Below are 13,375 nucleotides of genomic sequence, written 5' to 3' on the forward strand. Positions count from 1 at the left end.
GAGATCAGCACCTTCCCTGCCCCGGCGCCGGGACAAGGCAGCCGGCCGTGCGAGAGCGCTGCCCCGCGGCCTCGACCCCCTCCGGCGCTGGAGCTCCAGGCGGCCGCGGCCAGCCGGGCCCCGGGGTGGCACTCCAGCGGGCGGGAGGCCGGCAACTCTGTGCAGTCAGGCCGAGCCAGCCATCTTGTCACTCCTCAGGGCAGAGGCTTTGGCCTGGAGTCATTTCTCTCCAGCATTGGTGGCCGCATTATCTTCTTCTTTTTCAAAGCAATTCAAACGTACAGAAAAGGCAGGAGACAGAGCTGGGAAGGAGTTTCTTTTGAGTGATCAGGGGGATCTGTCCAGGCCCTCTAATTAGGGCGGGATCCGGGGTGGCATTAGTTTCCAAACATTTTAATCGAGCTCTTTTCAATGGCGAGGGATAAATGTAGCAACTGTTGCCGCCCCACTGAATGGCCGCCTCCCCTGGTGGGTATTCAGGGTCTTTTCACAACCCCTAAGCGGTTTAATCTATGGGCCCAGCAACACTCCAAATATCTTCTAATTAGTCTAATTAGAAAGGTGGACGGAGAGATGTAAGGAAGCCAGAGGGAAGTTAGGAAGATGCTCAATGCTGCCAATCTCCATCGGGAGCTCTTCATTCTCTGGGAAAAAAGGCCTGTCGCGGGGGAAGGGGACTCATGGTGTGTCCGCGCCGATAATGAAGCTGGGGGAGAAAAGCTGCCTCCGGCTTTTATGTGGCTGGCAGAAAGCTGCGGGGAAAGCGCCTTGTGCGGTTGTGTCCTTCCCCGCCTAGCCCTCCCACGCGGGTCCCTTCATAGGAAGCGGCTGCTTCCAGCGCTAGGGGCGGCTTTAGGTCGGGCCCAGAAAGCGGAATGAGGAAAATGTCCTCCTCGGCCCTGCTCCCAGGTTGACATGGCTCAGGTCCCCGGGCCGCCTGCGCCCGCACCTGCGCCGGGCCCGTAGCTGCTCCCGCCGCCCGTTCGCCTACCTGCGGGGCACCTGCCCCGGCCGCGGTCCAGCAGGCCGGGGGCTGCCGCACAGTGCCCGGCTCCCATGGGTTTGCCCCCGGGAACAGCGGCGGGCGGGGGGGAGGTTTGCAGGAGCTACTACGGGCGCTGCTTGTTTCAAAGCGGCCGGAAAGGCCCGTTCGTCCTCCCCCTGTGTCCTGGCCCCGCGGGGTCCCGCGTGCACCGCAGGGGACGAGGCGGCTCCCGGGGCTCAGGGAAGGACAGCGCCGGCCCGGGAGACCCGGCTCCGTGCAGTCCCTTGCCCCGGCCCAGTGCAGGCGGCAGCGAGGCCTGCGAGGCCCGGGCCGCGGGCAGGTGTGGCGAGCCCGGCGCCTCCACCTGCGCTGTCAATCAGGGAGGGGCGCGGGGCGGGTTTGCAGGTGTCAAACCTGTGGGTGCGGGCGGGGCAGAGCCCCCTTCCCGGCCCTCGGCTCCGGCAGGACAAAGGCGGGCGGCGCGGCGGCGGGCTGGGCCCGGCGGGCCACGGGGAGCCGGGCGGGACGCGGGCAGCGGCACGGGCCGAGGGTGCGCAGCGCCGAGCCCGGGATGGCGCTGCCCGCTCCAGGCCCCCGGAGACAGCCCAGCACGGCCCTGCCCGCACGCGCGGGTCCGGAGCCCTGGCAGTTGCTGCCACAACCTGAGCTCCGGAGCCGAGCTGCGCGGCCCAAAGCGGAGGAGGGTTTCGCAGGCAGACGGAGACAATAGAAGTCTAGTTAGATCGTTTCTCTGGACGCTGTTTATGGTCGGGAAGGGATCAATCGTTTAAAAATGTTACCAGCAAAAATGATCCTGTGTGGAATGCAACTAATCCTTTTAGGTTCCTGTCAACTGTTTCCACACATGGATTTTTCAAATCAAAGAACCGGAGCGCAGCTGGTGAAGGAGGGTTTAACCTTGTCGCGCTTTGCAAGGACGGGAACCCGTCTGCCCCCCCCCCCCCTCCCCGGCAGGGCAGCGGGAGTTTTGCAACGCTGCTGGTGGGTGCAGGAGCAGACACAACACGCGCCTGTTTACACGCGTTTGCCAGACTGTTGCAGTCCCCGCCGAGGTCCTCCCGGCCAGGACTGGGGTGCAGAAAAACACCGGAAACTTTGCCCCCGGGAAGCGAAGCGCGCCCCCGCAGGTGCCTTCCCTTTTCACTTTCCTTACATTTTCTGCTCGGCACGTTTTAAAGCAGCGGGATGGGAGAGGCCGTGAACCGGCCCTTGGTGCTAATGCCTCCGTTTAGGCAGTCCCCAGCCCAGAAGCCTCAGTGCTCCTCCTGCCTTTCTACAGGGAAAGCGGAGGCAGGTGCAGCTTTATGCAGCCGATGTGGGATCCCCCGATTCAAGCCCTAAGCACCATCCTGGCCCTCCGGGATCATTGGCAACCAAGTCCCAAAGGCGCCACTAGGAAAACTCTGCCTTTTGTCCTGCAAAATGTCAATAGCTTCATTACCTTCCTCGCGGATCTATTTAGCTGAAACATTTCCAGTGCTGCTTTCGTCAATTAAGAGAGCGCTAAACATTACAGGCTGAATTTGCCGACTGAAATGCTCTTGAGCTGAGACTTCCAATAACTTAGCTCGCGGTGAAAACAAACAAGGAGGGGCTTTTTATTGCCCATTTTAAAAGCGTTTGAGGCTTCCTGCCAGCAACCTACCCAGTTCAGATCACTCATACGCACAACCGCACCCAAAGGCATCTAAAACGCCTAGGTTTTGACGCTGATGACGCAGAATCCCCCGTTCATGTCAGCGGGCAATGCAGGTATGAGGGAGGCGTGCTCTACCGACCGGCAGTCTCACGGACTTGCCTTTTCCCCCTCTTCGCTTGTGTTCCAAAGATCTTTGGGATTCACGGATCTAAAGAAAGCAAAATAATAGACGATTAAAGCAGCTTGTTCATGTCGAAGTTGTGTCTGAGCATTCACCCTTAACGCCACCGCTCACTGAGCTCCCAGACAATTTGTAGCATCTTAGAAGAACCGCTTCTGAGCAGGTACAAGGCGGAGGTCACTCGCGGGCCCCTCCCGGGACACAATCGCGTGCTTCCTTTGGTGTTTATTTATAAAGGGGCCCTATGAGAAATAGGCATCCTTAGCACAATGCGAAAACCAGCTCCTCGGCTCAGCCCTCTAATGAAACTTTTGATACTTTTACTGACAAAGAACAGGTCAGCCACTTGCATCAGACTGACTGGAAACAGGGGCTACGGATGTGGTTGGAAAGTTTCAGAAATCAAGAGCTCCTCCGCATTGCCCGTTCCGACGTGGTAATTTTAAAGGCATGTGCAAAAAGCATTTAGAGCTGTCATAACTGCACAGTGCTTTTGCAATACTATTTTTTGCGATCTTTCAAACGAGTGGAATAAATGTTGGGCTTCACTAACTCAGATTAGGTTGGTTGCGCTGCGGGGGGTTGAAAATCTTTTGGCTGTCAAAATACTCTTCTGCAAAACAGCTGTCTGCATCAGGGTCCTCCTATAAAACATCTTCCCAGACAGAGGAAAGCGGTGCTCTAAAGTCAGAAAATAGACATGTGCTGAAAGCGAGCTAAATAAGTTAATTTCCAGAAAAGCGCTGCCCTTTGCCTCCTTCGACAAAGCGTTGGGGGCATTTTTCTTTTTGTTTTGTTTTACTGTAATCACCCCCTCCTCGCCAGCATTGGAGCCGCACAGAGGAGGTTCCCCAATGTCTGCTTACTGCGCTGAGACTTGGCACGGGAACTGTTACAACCCGCCCAAAGCCGTGCCAAGGATTATTTGGTAAAGCCAGAGGAAAGAGTAAGGTGCGTTTTATATAGAGTCTATATAAATATAGAGTTTGTATATAGAGTCTATATTTATATAGTTTATATATAATATAGCTATTGTCTATACACGCACACACATATACATATACATATCGATATCTATATCTATACATATATATATACTGCATACAGTAACACTGGTGGCCATATTCTCCTTTATGAACATGACTGAACCACCCGACCGGTCTTTATGTCGTATTGTTTCACTGTAAATTCAACAGGTGAAATGTTGCCGGACACATGCAAACGGTATTAGAAAAATCTCAGCTCAGTCATAAACTCACTACATATATTCGCCAGGAGGACGATATTTACTTTAAAACAAGAAAACCCGAGGAAGACTCCTCCTTTCTCTGCCTTCATTGCGTGTGTCCATCAAATACGGACACGTGTAGGCGTGCACGCCAATAATCAGCCCAGAGAAACGAACATAGGCATCGGAAAATTGGAAAGGAAGAGTCCAGTCTTGTTTCAATATTTTTACTGAGTGGACACTTCTTTCCCAATATGGTCAACGAATACCTATATCTATACAAATCAGATTGTATATATACATATATAATTATATATATTCTTTATATGCATATATATAATCATTTATTTATTCTATATGTACTCGCACTCCGAAATGCACACATCTATGGCCCGGGGGTGGGGTATCTAATAGGGGCAAGTCTCTCCCAGTCTTAGTCAAAAGACTTAATATGATAACTGAGATCTCGATTTCCCCATGGCTTCCAAAGTAAATGGAAATGAAATGCAGGGCCTCGTAGAACTCCGCGTGTCATGTTGCTCCATCCAGAATCAGAGTAGTGCTGTCTTGCTTTAGATAGCTTCAATTATTCGGATACAAACTGGTTCCCCCAGCGCTGAGTTCAGTGAGACCATGGCCCGGCACCGTATGTAACACATCCTTCCGGGCCGTCCAGGCTGGAGTTAACGCTCTTACTCTAGCACCCATACAACGATTCCGCCAGGCTGACACGCAGCACCTTTTCCCCCTGAGCCCGGGTGACCTGCAGAGAGAAATCACGTCCTCCTGCCCCTCCAGAGCCGAGTGCCCGGCTCTAGCCCCGAGCTCCCGATGGGACAGGTCGAGCTTTTCCCCGGACACTGGCTCCCCCAGGGGAAGTGGTCTCAAGGCAGAGGCTCGAGAGCGATCCTGCTTTCTGGCTAGCCCGGTAAATTTCCTGGGGGCAGAAGCACCGCGGAGGCCTGGAGCTAAAACAGGCTCGGGGTTGGGACCAGCCTCGTGGAGGGTTCCCCAGGCCTAGGGCAAGGCGCGCACAGACAACGCGGAACAAGGTCATCTGCTCCGAGCCAGCGCAGCAGAACAATCCAAACAAACCGCTTCCAAACCCGCGGCTCACATGCACGTCCCTGTCTCATAAAATAAATCTCAGTAATCATTAGAGCCCCATTCCCTCCTACATATGGCTTTTGTTTATTATAGCAGCTCGCATTGGAAATTAGAATCAGGCCTACAGTTTAAAAAAATATTTAAGGTGATGTGCACAGCAATCAAACGAGAAAGAGGGTGTGAGGGGAATCAGTGCAGCTGCTTGTGGGGCTAAGCGTGCTTTGCATTTGCTCACAAACTAGCTGAACTACACAGCAAGGCAGAAAAGCAGAGAAACACTATCTTGCAGGTAAACAAAGCCAGGCAGCTCCAGGGGCAGGGCTGGGAGCGATTAAAAGTTAGAAATAAAAAAACAAATCCGTTAGCCAGGGGGAAAACAAGGAGACCCGTCTCGTTGTAGAACATAGTCCCGAGCTGGCACCTACCTGCAAAGAAACTGGCAGCCTCCGGGGAGGTGAAACCTCGTCTGCAGTGGAAACAAAAATCTGCATCGTGTGCATTAGCTCTTTGGAAAGGAGAGGATTGCAAGAGATGAGAGAGACCTGCCGCTAGGAACAATGTGAAAAACGGATCTGGTTAGGATACCATAAATCCCAAAGTGCACGAAGCAGCTGCTCATGATCACCATTTCCATTATTTCTGTCAAATACAATATTATCAGGGACTACCGAAGTACTTACTGTAACTAATGAAGGAAAGTATTACATGCAGAGTACAGAGCACGGCGTTTTGTCCCTGCCAGAGGCCATTACAGCAGACACCTTTTTTTTTTTTTTCCCATGGGCCTCTGTTGGAGCAAGGATAAACTTGAGAGCTGCTTCTGGTGCGGAATTTCCTTTGGGACAACAAATCACCCCGGGATAAAATAGAACAGGGGCAAAATGGGGGCAGGGGAGCCCAGGATTCCTGGCCAGAGTAGAGGGCAGTTTAGGCCCCGGATAGCTGGCATGATTTTATAACGAAGCGGCCTGAATCAGCAGCCTGAGGGCAGCTCCCAAGGTCCCCAAGCAGCAACTGACTGCGGCAGCTCTGACTCAGTCCCAGCCCTCCGACAAGCAGAGACCTCGGATACAGGACTGAGGAGAAAGCAGATTCAGCTGCTGAGCAGAATGACTTTTTCACCGGAAGAAAAGGACCAGAAATGAGTGTATCCTCCAAGTAATAGCCACGCTACCACTGGAAAACTTTTTAGAGGAGGCAACTTCTAGAAAAGAAAGGCCCAGACTAGGAAGGCCTTGTCCATATGGAATAGGGGCTGTACTGTCCCCACTGAAACTTGAGTTAACAGCAAAAGTGTCACAGCTTCCACTGACATCAGCAAAACATTTGCTGCGAAGGTACCACATGTGTAAAAGTGCAAACTAATCAGCTTTATATGGGGGTGGGAAGGGGAGGGTTTTTTTTATAGGGGATGTGGGAAGGACCCAGCGCAGTGTTGCAGGAAAGAACTATTATATAAGATGGTTGAGAAGAATTAGGGGAAAAAACCTAATTAAAAATAAATAAATCACACAGCAGAAACAAAGAAATATGTGGAAGGAAACGTTTCTGAATAGACACTGTGTGTGGCATAAATAAAAGCGATTGAATACATCAGGGCTTCATTAAATTCCCAATAGATAACATTTGGCTAAATCTATCCGTAGATTAAAACTCCGCATAATAGCACCATAAACGAAAAACTGTCTTTTTGTGTGGTCCTTCTGAAGGAACCGATTGAAACATTAGCCCCCGTATAGAGCAATTCCCTCCCAAGTCAGCTCCAGCAATTCGCCTCTCCGCCCTACGGGGATAAGAGGAGAGAAAGAGCCGGGTTAATGAATCCACACGTTGTAGCTGGGAGGAGGAGGAGGAGGAGGCGACACCCTCATGTTTGTCCCACCAGTTTGTTTATTAGGGCTCAGTCTATTTAGGAAGAATTGCTCCGCTGGGCTCGGCCCTGCAAACGCTACAAATATCCTTCTGTTTGCTTTCAAAGAAAAGGGGACACTGCGCTCCATTTGCATGCGAATGGGGAGAGCCAGCTCGGAGATGCTGTTAGCCCCATCAAAGGCCGCGGGGCTGGCAGGCCGGCCGGCTTTTGTTACAGCACCTGCTCCGGCCCCGCGCAGCACAGCGCGGCGGGCGCACGGCGCTGGGCCCCGCAGCCGCGGCCAGACCTGCACACAAAGCAAGCCCGAGATGTGGGGCGTCGCCGCCGGAGTCGGACTTAACAGCCCCAAAGGAGCGACACAACTTCATGTCAGCTCTAGCTGCCGCCGATTCATTCTCTGGTCCAAACGGAGGTTTGTGTCCAGACAAGGTGCAAAACCACTGGCATAAGAAATGCAAGGAGCACGTGGCAAAAGAGTCCTGTGTCCTATACTTTTCAACAGGATTTGCCTCTGAAGAATCCCCAAGGGGAAAAAAAATAACCCGCACGCAGTCCACATACACACACTCCTTCAGAAACAGTGATAGACCTAAATCCCTACATTCTTCCTAGGATGAGGCCAAAAATCACTAGCACTAGGAAGCGGGCAGCCTGGTGACTGGACGCTGTATAAAGTTACACCTTCTGTTATCTAACAGCACAGGTCGATTACCGAAAAGAAAAGAAAAGAAAAGAAAAGCTGTGGCAGGGTCTGAGTAATACTGTGTACTGAGGAGCTCTATGTAGTAGCCGTAGATACAGATGTATTTTCCCTCTTCAAACTTGCTCTGATTCATCTGAACATGAACCTTTCCCAAACTGCCTAAAAGTAGGCTTCGAAATCCGGGTCTGGGCACCTAAATACACCCGGTTTGATTTGAGATATGCCCAGCACTCAGGTCCCCTTGGAAGTGGAGGTGGCTGACAATGCTGTGCGCCGCTGACAACCAGATTCATTCTGAACCATAAACCGTGATGCTGCCCTGCTAATTTAAACTCTATTAATACAACGTTTGAGGGATTTACCACACATTTCTCCATGTAGGTTACTCCATCAACCAAAAGAATACGCTTTGGGGAAAAAAAATAGACAGGTCTCTTAGAGGAACGTCTTGGATCCTATTTAATTAGGGTCATTTGTGAATAATAATGAAGTCTTCCTACAAAGGCAAATATGGGCTGTCTTTGACAATCCTCTTTTATTCGAAAGCTCAGAGGTGACCATAGGTATTTTTTGTTCCCTAAGGATTCGGGACAAGTAAAAGGGTCCTTCATCTATATACTGCAAGTGGAGCTGAGCTGAGATCATACCTTCAGTCATTCCGCTTATTAAAAACAATTATTTTAACACTGCATTGCTACAAATGAAAAGCCAAACCAATGTTTGTATCTATCCTTGGGGAAAAAAAATAAAATAATCCTCTTAAAAAATAAAATAAAACTTCCGCGGTTTAGGAAAGAAATAATATTTCTTCCTTAATCAAAATAGCCTTTAAGTAGCATCACGGGAGAGACCTTTGAAATGGAAACACACAATTTTAGCCCACGATATTCTTCTATTGGAGCAGTCCTAGGCCTGATTTTAAACACAGGATTTTCCAATCCAAACTCTGAATGCTTCCATTTTTGTAAAAAATCACTCGAACAGTAAAAACATCCCTCCTAGCAAAGCCTCGTGTGCTAAAATGTAAATCCGACATGACAAGAACTGCTCGCATGCTTTACTGTGTATATCTCCCTGTTTTCATTAATTAAGCATTTAAGAAATTAAATACTGGTGGAGATTTGAAAATGAATTTTCTACTGCCTAAGTTGAAAAGTAAAAAAAAAAAATGCTCTTATTAACTTCAAATATCGCTTCCTAGTAAGCTAAACATTTAAGCAAAATGTCCTTTAAAAACTGGATATGCTATTTGTCTTTTCCTCAGGACGTTTTGAAAACTAAACTGATGCAGCTGCGATTTAAAGTACACCCCAAAGTATTAAAAAACCTACATTTATTGACTCGAAGACAGCTCGTTTTATCTGTCAGGGACTGGGACCTGCAGGAAGTGGATTTTCCCTCCGCCAAGGAGATTGTGACTTTTATTCCCTGGTTAGTCTTTGTTCTTTATTTCAGCCTTTTTATCAGCTCTTATGGGCTGGAATGGGCTGGACATCCCGTGGGTCACATCCAGCCGGACTGAGCGACTCACTGGAAAGTACTTGGACTCTTGTTGTTACACGCGGGATTTTTCTCTACTAACCTCACATAAAAATGACCATGCTCTAGGGTCAAGGGAGACTACTAAAGAGGGACCGTCCGAAGCCAATTGTTTGGGTGGGATCTTCTTGGTTTTTTTCCGAAAATTAAAAATTTTATTTTTGAAAACGTGTAAAAATTTTACATTAAAACGGTACAATAATACTTGCCAGTAATTTCTTTTAACAATATTCCTTGTAAAGAGTACGCAGAAAGTACAAAATAAAATAATAATAATAAAAAACCCCTCCTTAAGTCTATTATCGTACAAAACACAGGTTAAAATAAGAAATGATAATCTCGGTTTTCTTCTGTGTAAACATGTTCGTCTGGGTTATTTTTTTTTCCTTTTCTTTTCTTATAAAAGCACAGGAGACGGGTACTAAAAAGTATTGCTGGGCTGAGCTGTCCTCCCTCGACACTATTTTTATTGGATTGAGTTCCTGGACCTGAGAATCTCTGAACGTCAATGGTTTAGAGACATTTTTATATATATCTATATATATATATATATATATATATATCTTATCTATATACTTTTTTTTTCTTTTTTAAGGAAATAGAAGGATAACTTGGCGTCGGCGAGTGGGTTCTGCCCGCGCAGCGCAGAGATCGGCTCCGCGCAGACACGGGCCCCGGCCACGCCGGCAGCCGCGGGTGGGAGCGAGACCGGGGGGGAGAGGAGAGTCCGCAGCGCCTACCTTCCTCGAGGCTTTCCCCCATTAACAATTTGAAATCCTAGCAGTAAAGTTCTCGCCGCCGGAGAGGGCCGTGCCCTGGTGCAGGGTCCCCAAGGCGGCGGCGGCGGCGGAGGACACCGAGGAGGTGACGAGCGACCTGGCCAGGAAGGGCACGACGGCGGACTGCGAGGCGCAGCTGCTGCCGGTCGCTGGGCTCAGGCCGCCGCCCATGATGCTCTCGATGGAGAAGGGCGAGCGGGCCAGGCCTGAGCCCGCCTTGGCCGCGTGCAGGGAGGAGGCCAGCGCCGGGCTGAGTGGCGGCGCGTAGCCGAAGGCGGTCCGGGCCAGGTCGGCGGCGGCGGCGGCGGCGCCCAGGCCGGGCGGGGCGGCAGGGGGCGGCTGCCGGGCCGGCGGCGAGGCGTGGTGGAAGGCGAAGAGGGCGGAGGGCGGCGCGTAGGGCTGCAGCTGGAGGCCATAGCCGCAGCCGTAGGGGCCGTAGCCGTAGGGCGCCGGCGGCGGCTGCGGCGGCGGCTGCAGGAAGGCGCCGGGCTCCGCGCCGCGCAGCAGCAGGTCGGGCGCGGGCAGCGGCTGGCGCTTGAAGCGCTTGCGGCGGCGCAGGAAGGAGCCGTTGTCGAACATGTCGGCGGACTCGGGGTCCAGCGTCCAGTAGTTGCCCTTGCCCGGGTTGCCCGGCTCGCGGGGGATCTTGACGAAGCAGTCGTTGAGCGAGAGGTTGTGGCGGATGCTGTTCTGCCAGGCCGGGAACTTCTCCCGGTAGTAGGGGAAGCGGCCGCTGATGAACTCGCAGATCTCGCTCAGCGTCAGCCGCTTCTTGGGGCTCTGCAGGATGGCCATGGTGATGAGCGCGATGTAGGAGTAGGGCGGCTTCACCAGGCTGCTCTTGCCGCCGCCCGCGCCCCCGCCGCCGCCGGCCGCCGCCGCCGCCGGGAAGGGCCCGCGGGCAGGGGCCGGGGAGCGCGGCGCGGCCGCCGGGGAGCGCGGCAGCAGCAGCTCCTCGCCCGCCTCGTCCTCCTCCTCCTCGTCCTCCTCCTCCTCGGCGGCCGCGGCGGCGCCGCGCGGGCGGGGCGGCTCCTCGTCCTCGCCCACCACGTCGATGTCGGGCTCCTCCGCCAGCCCGCAGGCGTCGGACATGCCCGAGCTCAGCGTCATGGCTCGGCGGCGGTGGCGGCGACGAGGCCGGCGGCGGCGGGGCAGGGCATGGGCGGCGGCGGCGGGCCGGCGCGGCCCGGGGGCTCGCACTGGGCGCTAGCGAGGCTCCCGCTCCCGCGTCCTGCCCCGGCGGCCGGCGCAGCGCAGCGCCAGCGCCCCCCGCCACCCGCCCCAGCCCCCGCCGGAGCCGGAGCCGGAGCCAGCGCCGCGGCCCGCAGCAGCAGCCTCCCCGGGCGGGCGTTGGGAGATCTGCCCCCGCCCTGTGCGGAGCCGCTGCCTGCGCCGCTCCGCTCCCCTCGGCCCTCGGACATCAATGGGGCCGGGGCCGCGGGGCGCGCGGCTAGTAGCGGGCCGGGGCCGGGGCGGGCCCGGGGGGTGGGGGCGGCGGCGCACTGGCTGGGGCCGGGGCCGGGGCCGGGGCCGGGAGGGGGCGGCCTCTGCTCCTCCTTATAGCGGAGGGGCCGTCACATGGCTCCGCACGTCAGAGCCGCCCCGGGGGACGCGCCGCGCTCTGGCTCGCCCGGCTCCGGCTGCGGCTGCGGCCGCCCGGCACTCCCCGCGACCGGGGCCGGGGCGGGGACAAAGGGCAGCTCAGGCTTTTTCCCGGGGCCAGAGCCGCTCCGGCCCCCGCCCCCGCGTGCGGCGCTCGGGGACCCGGAGGCAGCTTGGACCCGAAGCGGCGCAGGTAGCAGGAGCAACCCCGCCGGGATCGGGCAGGGCCGCGCGGTGACTTCTCCGTGCCCGCCGCTCCCTCCAAGCTGCTGAGAGCCCGTTACAAAGCACTGCTGGGACCGGTGGGATCCTTCCCCCCCCCCTTCCTCCGGCAAGATTTGAGTTAAATCAAGCCGGGACAGACGCGCTGTCCCGGGCGGGAGCGCTCAGGCAGCCTCCGGCCTCTCCCCCCCGTTCGGGCTTTTTGTCACGCGTGGGTTGACCAAAACCGCTCTGGGCGCCCGTCTTACAAATACGAGCTGTCCGCCCCTCCATGTGTCCGATCGGATTTGTATTGATCTGTTTGGAAGGGAAGAGGAAAGCTCCGCTTGTTCTGGGGACACGGGCAGACGGCTACTTACCGCTGCCTTGCGCCAAGGGAAATCAATCGGAGTGTTTTCTTTTTTTTTCTTAATCTCTTCTCCTTCCAGCTCTGGAGCACACGCAAGGAGGAAGGTTGGACCGATAGCTTTTTCTATGCCTGGTGACGCGCGATTTATAACAACGACAGATTTTATAACGACAAACGATCAGGGGCATCAAAACATTACAAAAAATGTGAAAGGGGGACGGAGTCAGCGGAACCCTCCTGCAGTGGCACGGGATTTAAAGCCCCCCCCGCCCCGCGGCCACACGCGGATCTGGGGGAGTCGCTGCATCAGAACACGCTCGAAACTGGGGCGTTTTATAGACTTTCACTCGGAGGAAACTCAGCCGTCAGCTCCAACTGCCCATTTCAAGAGAAGGCTGCAGTTCAAAAGCTTTTGCAATAGATCCCCCTCCATGAAAAATTCCAGGCACGACTGCTTCAAGCTCAGGGTTATGGATTTACCGCCTAATCTGCGTTACTATTTCCAAATAATCCTATTTCATTTTGTGGAAATCCTATTTGCATGTTGTGCCTTGCTTCTGCAGGAGAACCCACAACAAAAAGTCTAAGAAGCGAAACGCTCGATAGTTACGTGGTGACTGGTGCGTCTGCAGGAAAGTCCGCGGCTCCACGCCGCCACTGCGCGGGTATCAGACTGCATGAAGGCAAAGAGCTTTTCCGGGGGCAAATCGTCCCGAGCGGCTTGGGGGAGCTAAGGCTAGTCCCGCCAAGAAACCCACCGCGCCGCCCCCCCCCCCACTTTTAGAAAGGCCGTTATTTATTAATTAACGTGATTTTGTTTTATTTCATTATCGCGTATGTACTTCCAATTCTCCTTTTCCTCTTAGGAATCCACACTGCATTTTTCTCCACGCCGAGAAGCTTGCACCACACAAGCCTCTGGGAAGACCCCGCTGGAGGACGAGGCCCGGAGCAGGCTTTCTCGCGCTGTTTTCTTGGGTGTCAGCCACGCGAGGAAGCCGGGCGGACATTGCCCCCCAGGCTGCTATTGCCTTTCCGAAGCGTCGACACCCACGTGAAGGAGCCAGCCGGAGACCTGCGTGCCGAGCATGGGCCCTCTTATCTGAGCGGGCTCCCGGACACCTCCCCTGCCAAGCCGGGCACCGCC

The 13,375-nt window shown here is 54.1% G+C and overlaps 1 protein-coding gene across 2 annotated transcripts; it reads right to left on the minus strand.

Moving 5' to 3' along the window:
- Window positions 1-1,728: 1,728 nt before the first annotated feature.
- Window positions 1,729-11,260, minus strand: FOXD1 (forkhead box D1). 2 transcript variants are annotated; one of them, XR_009461109.1, is made up of 3 exons: window positions 10,017-11,260; window positions 5,587-5,709; window positions 1,729-2,853 (listed from the first exon to the last, which is right to left on the minus strand). XR_009461109.1 is itself a non-coding variant. In XM_019481801.2 (2 exons), the coding sequence occupies exon 1, from the start codon at window positions 11,163-11,165 to the stop codon at window positions 10,038-10,040; it is 1,128 nt and encodes a 375-aa protein (XP_019337346.2). In that variant the 5' UTR covers window positions 11,166-11,260; the 3' UTR covers window positions 1,729-5,709; window positions 10,017-10,037. The 2 variants fall into 2 exon arrangements, 1 of the variants encoding a protein (XP_019337346.2); XM_019481801.2 differs by having other exon boundaries at window positions 1,729-5,709.
- Window positions 11,261-13,375: the final 2,115 nt, after the last annotated feature.

Source organism: Alligator mississippiensis, chromosome 3, assembly GCF_030867095.1.
Source record: "Alligator mississippiensis isolate rAllMis1 chromosome 3, rAllMis1, whole genome shotgun sequence".
NCBI classification, from domain to species: domain Eukaryota; kingdom Metazoa; phylum Chordata; order Crocodylia; family Alligatoridae; genus Alligator; species Alligator mississippiensis.

Excerpts from the sequence above, each read along its gene's own strand:
- FOXD1 (XM_019481801.2), bottom strand. The coding sequence starts at position 11,165 with ATGACGCTGAGCTCGGGCATGTCCGACGCCTGCGGGCTGGCGGAGGAG.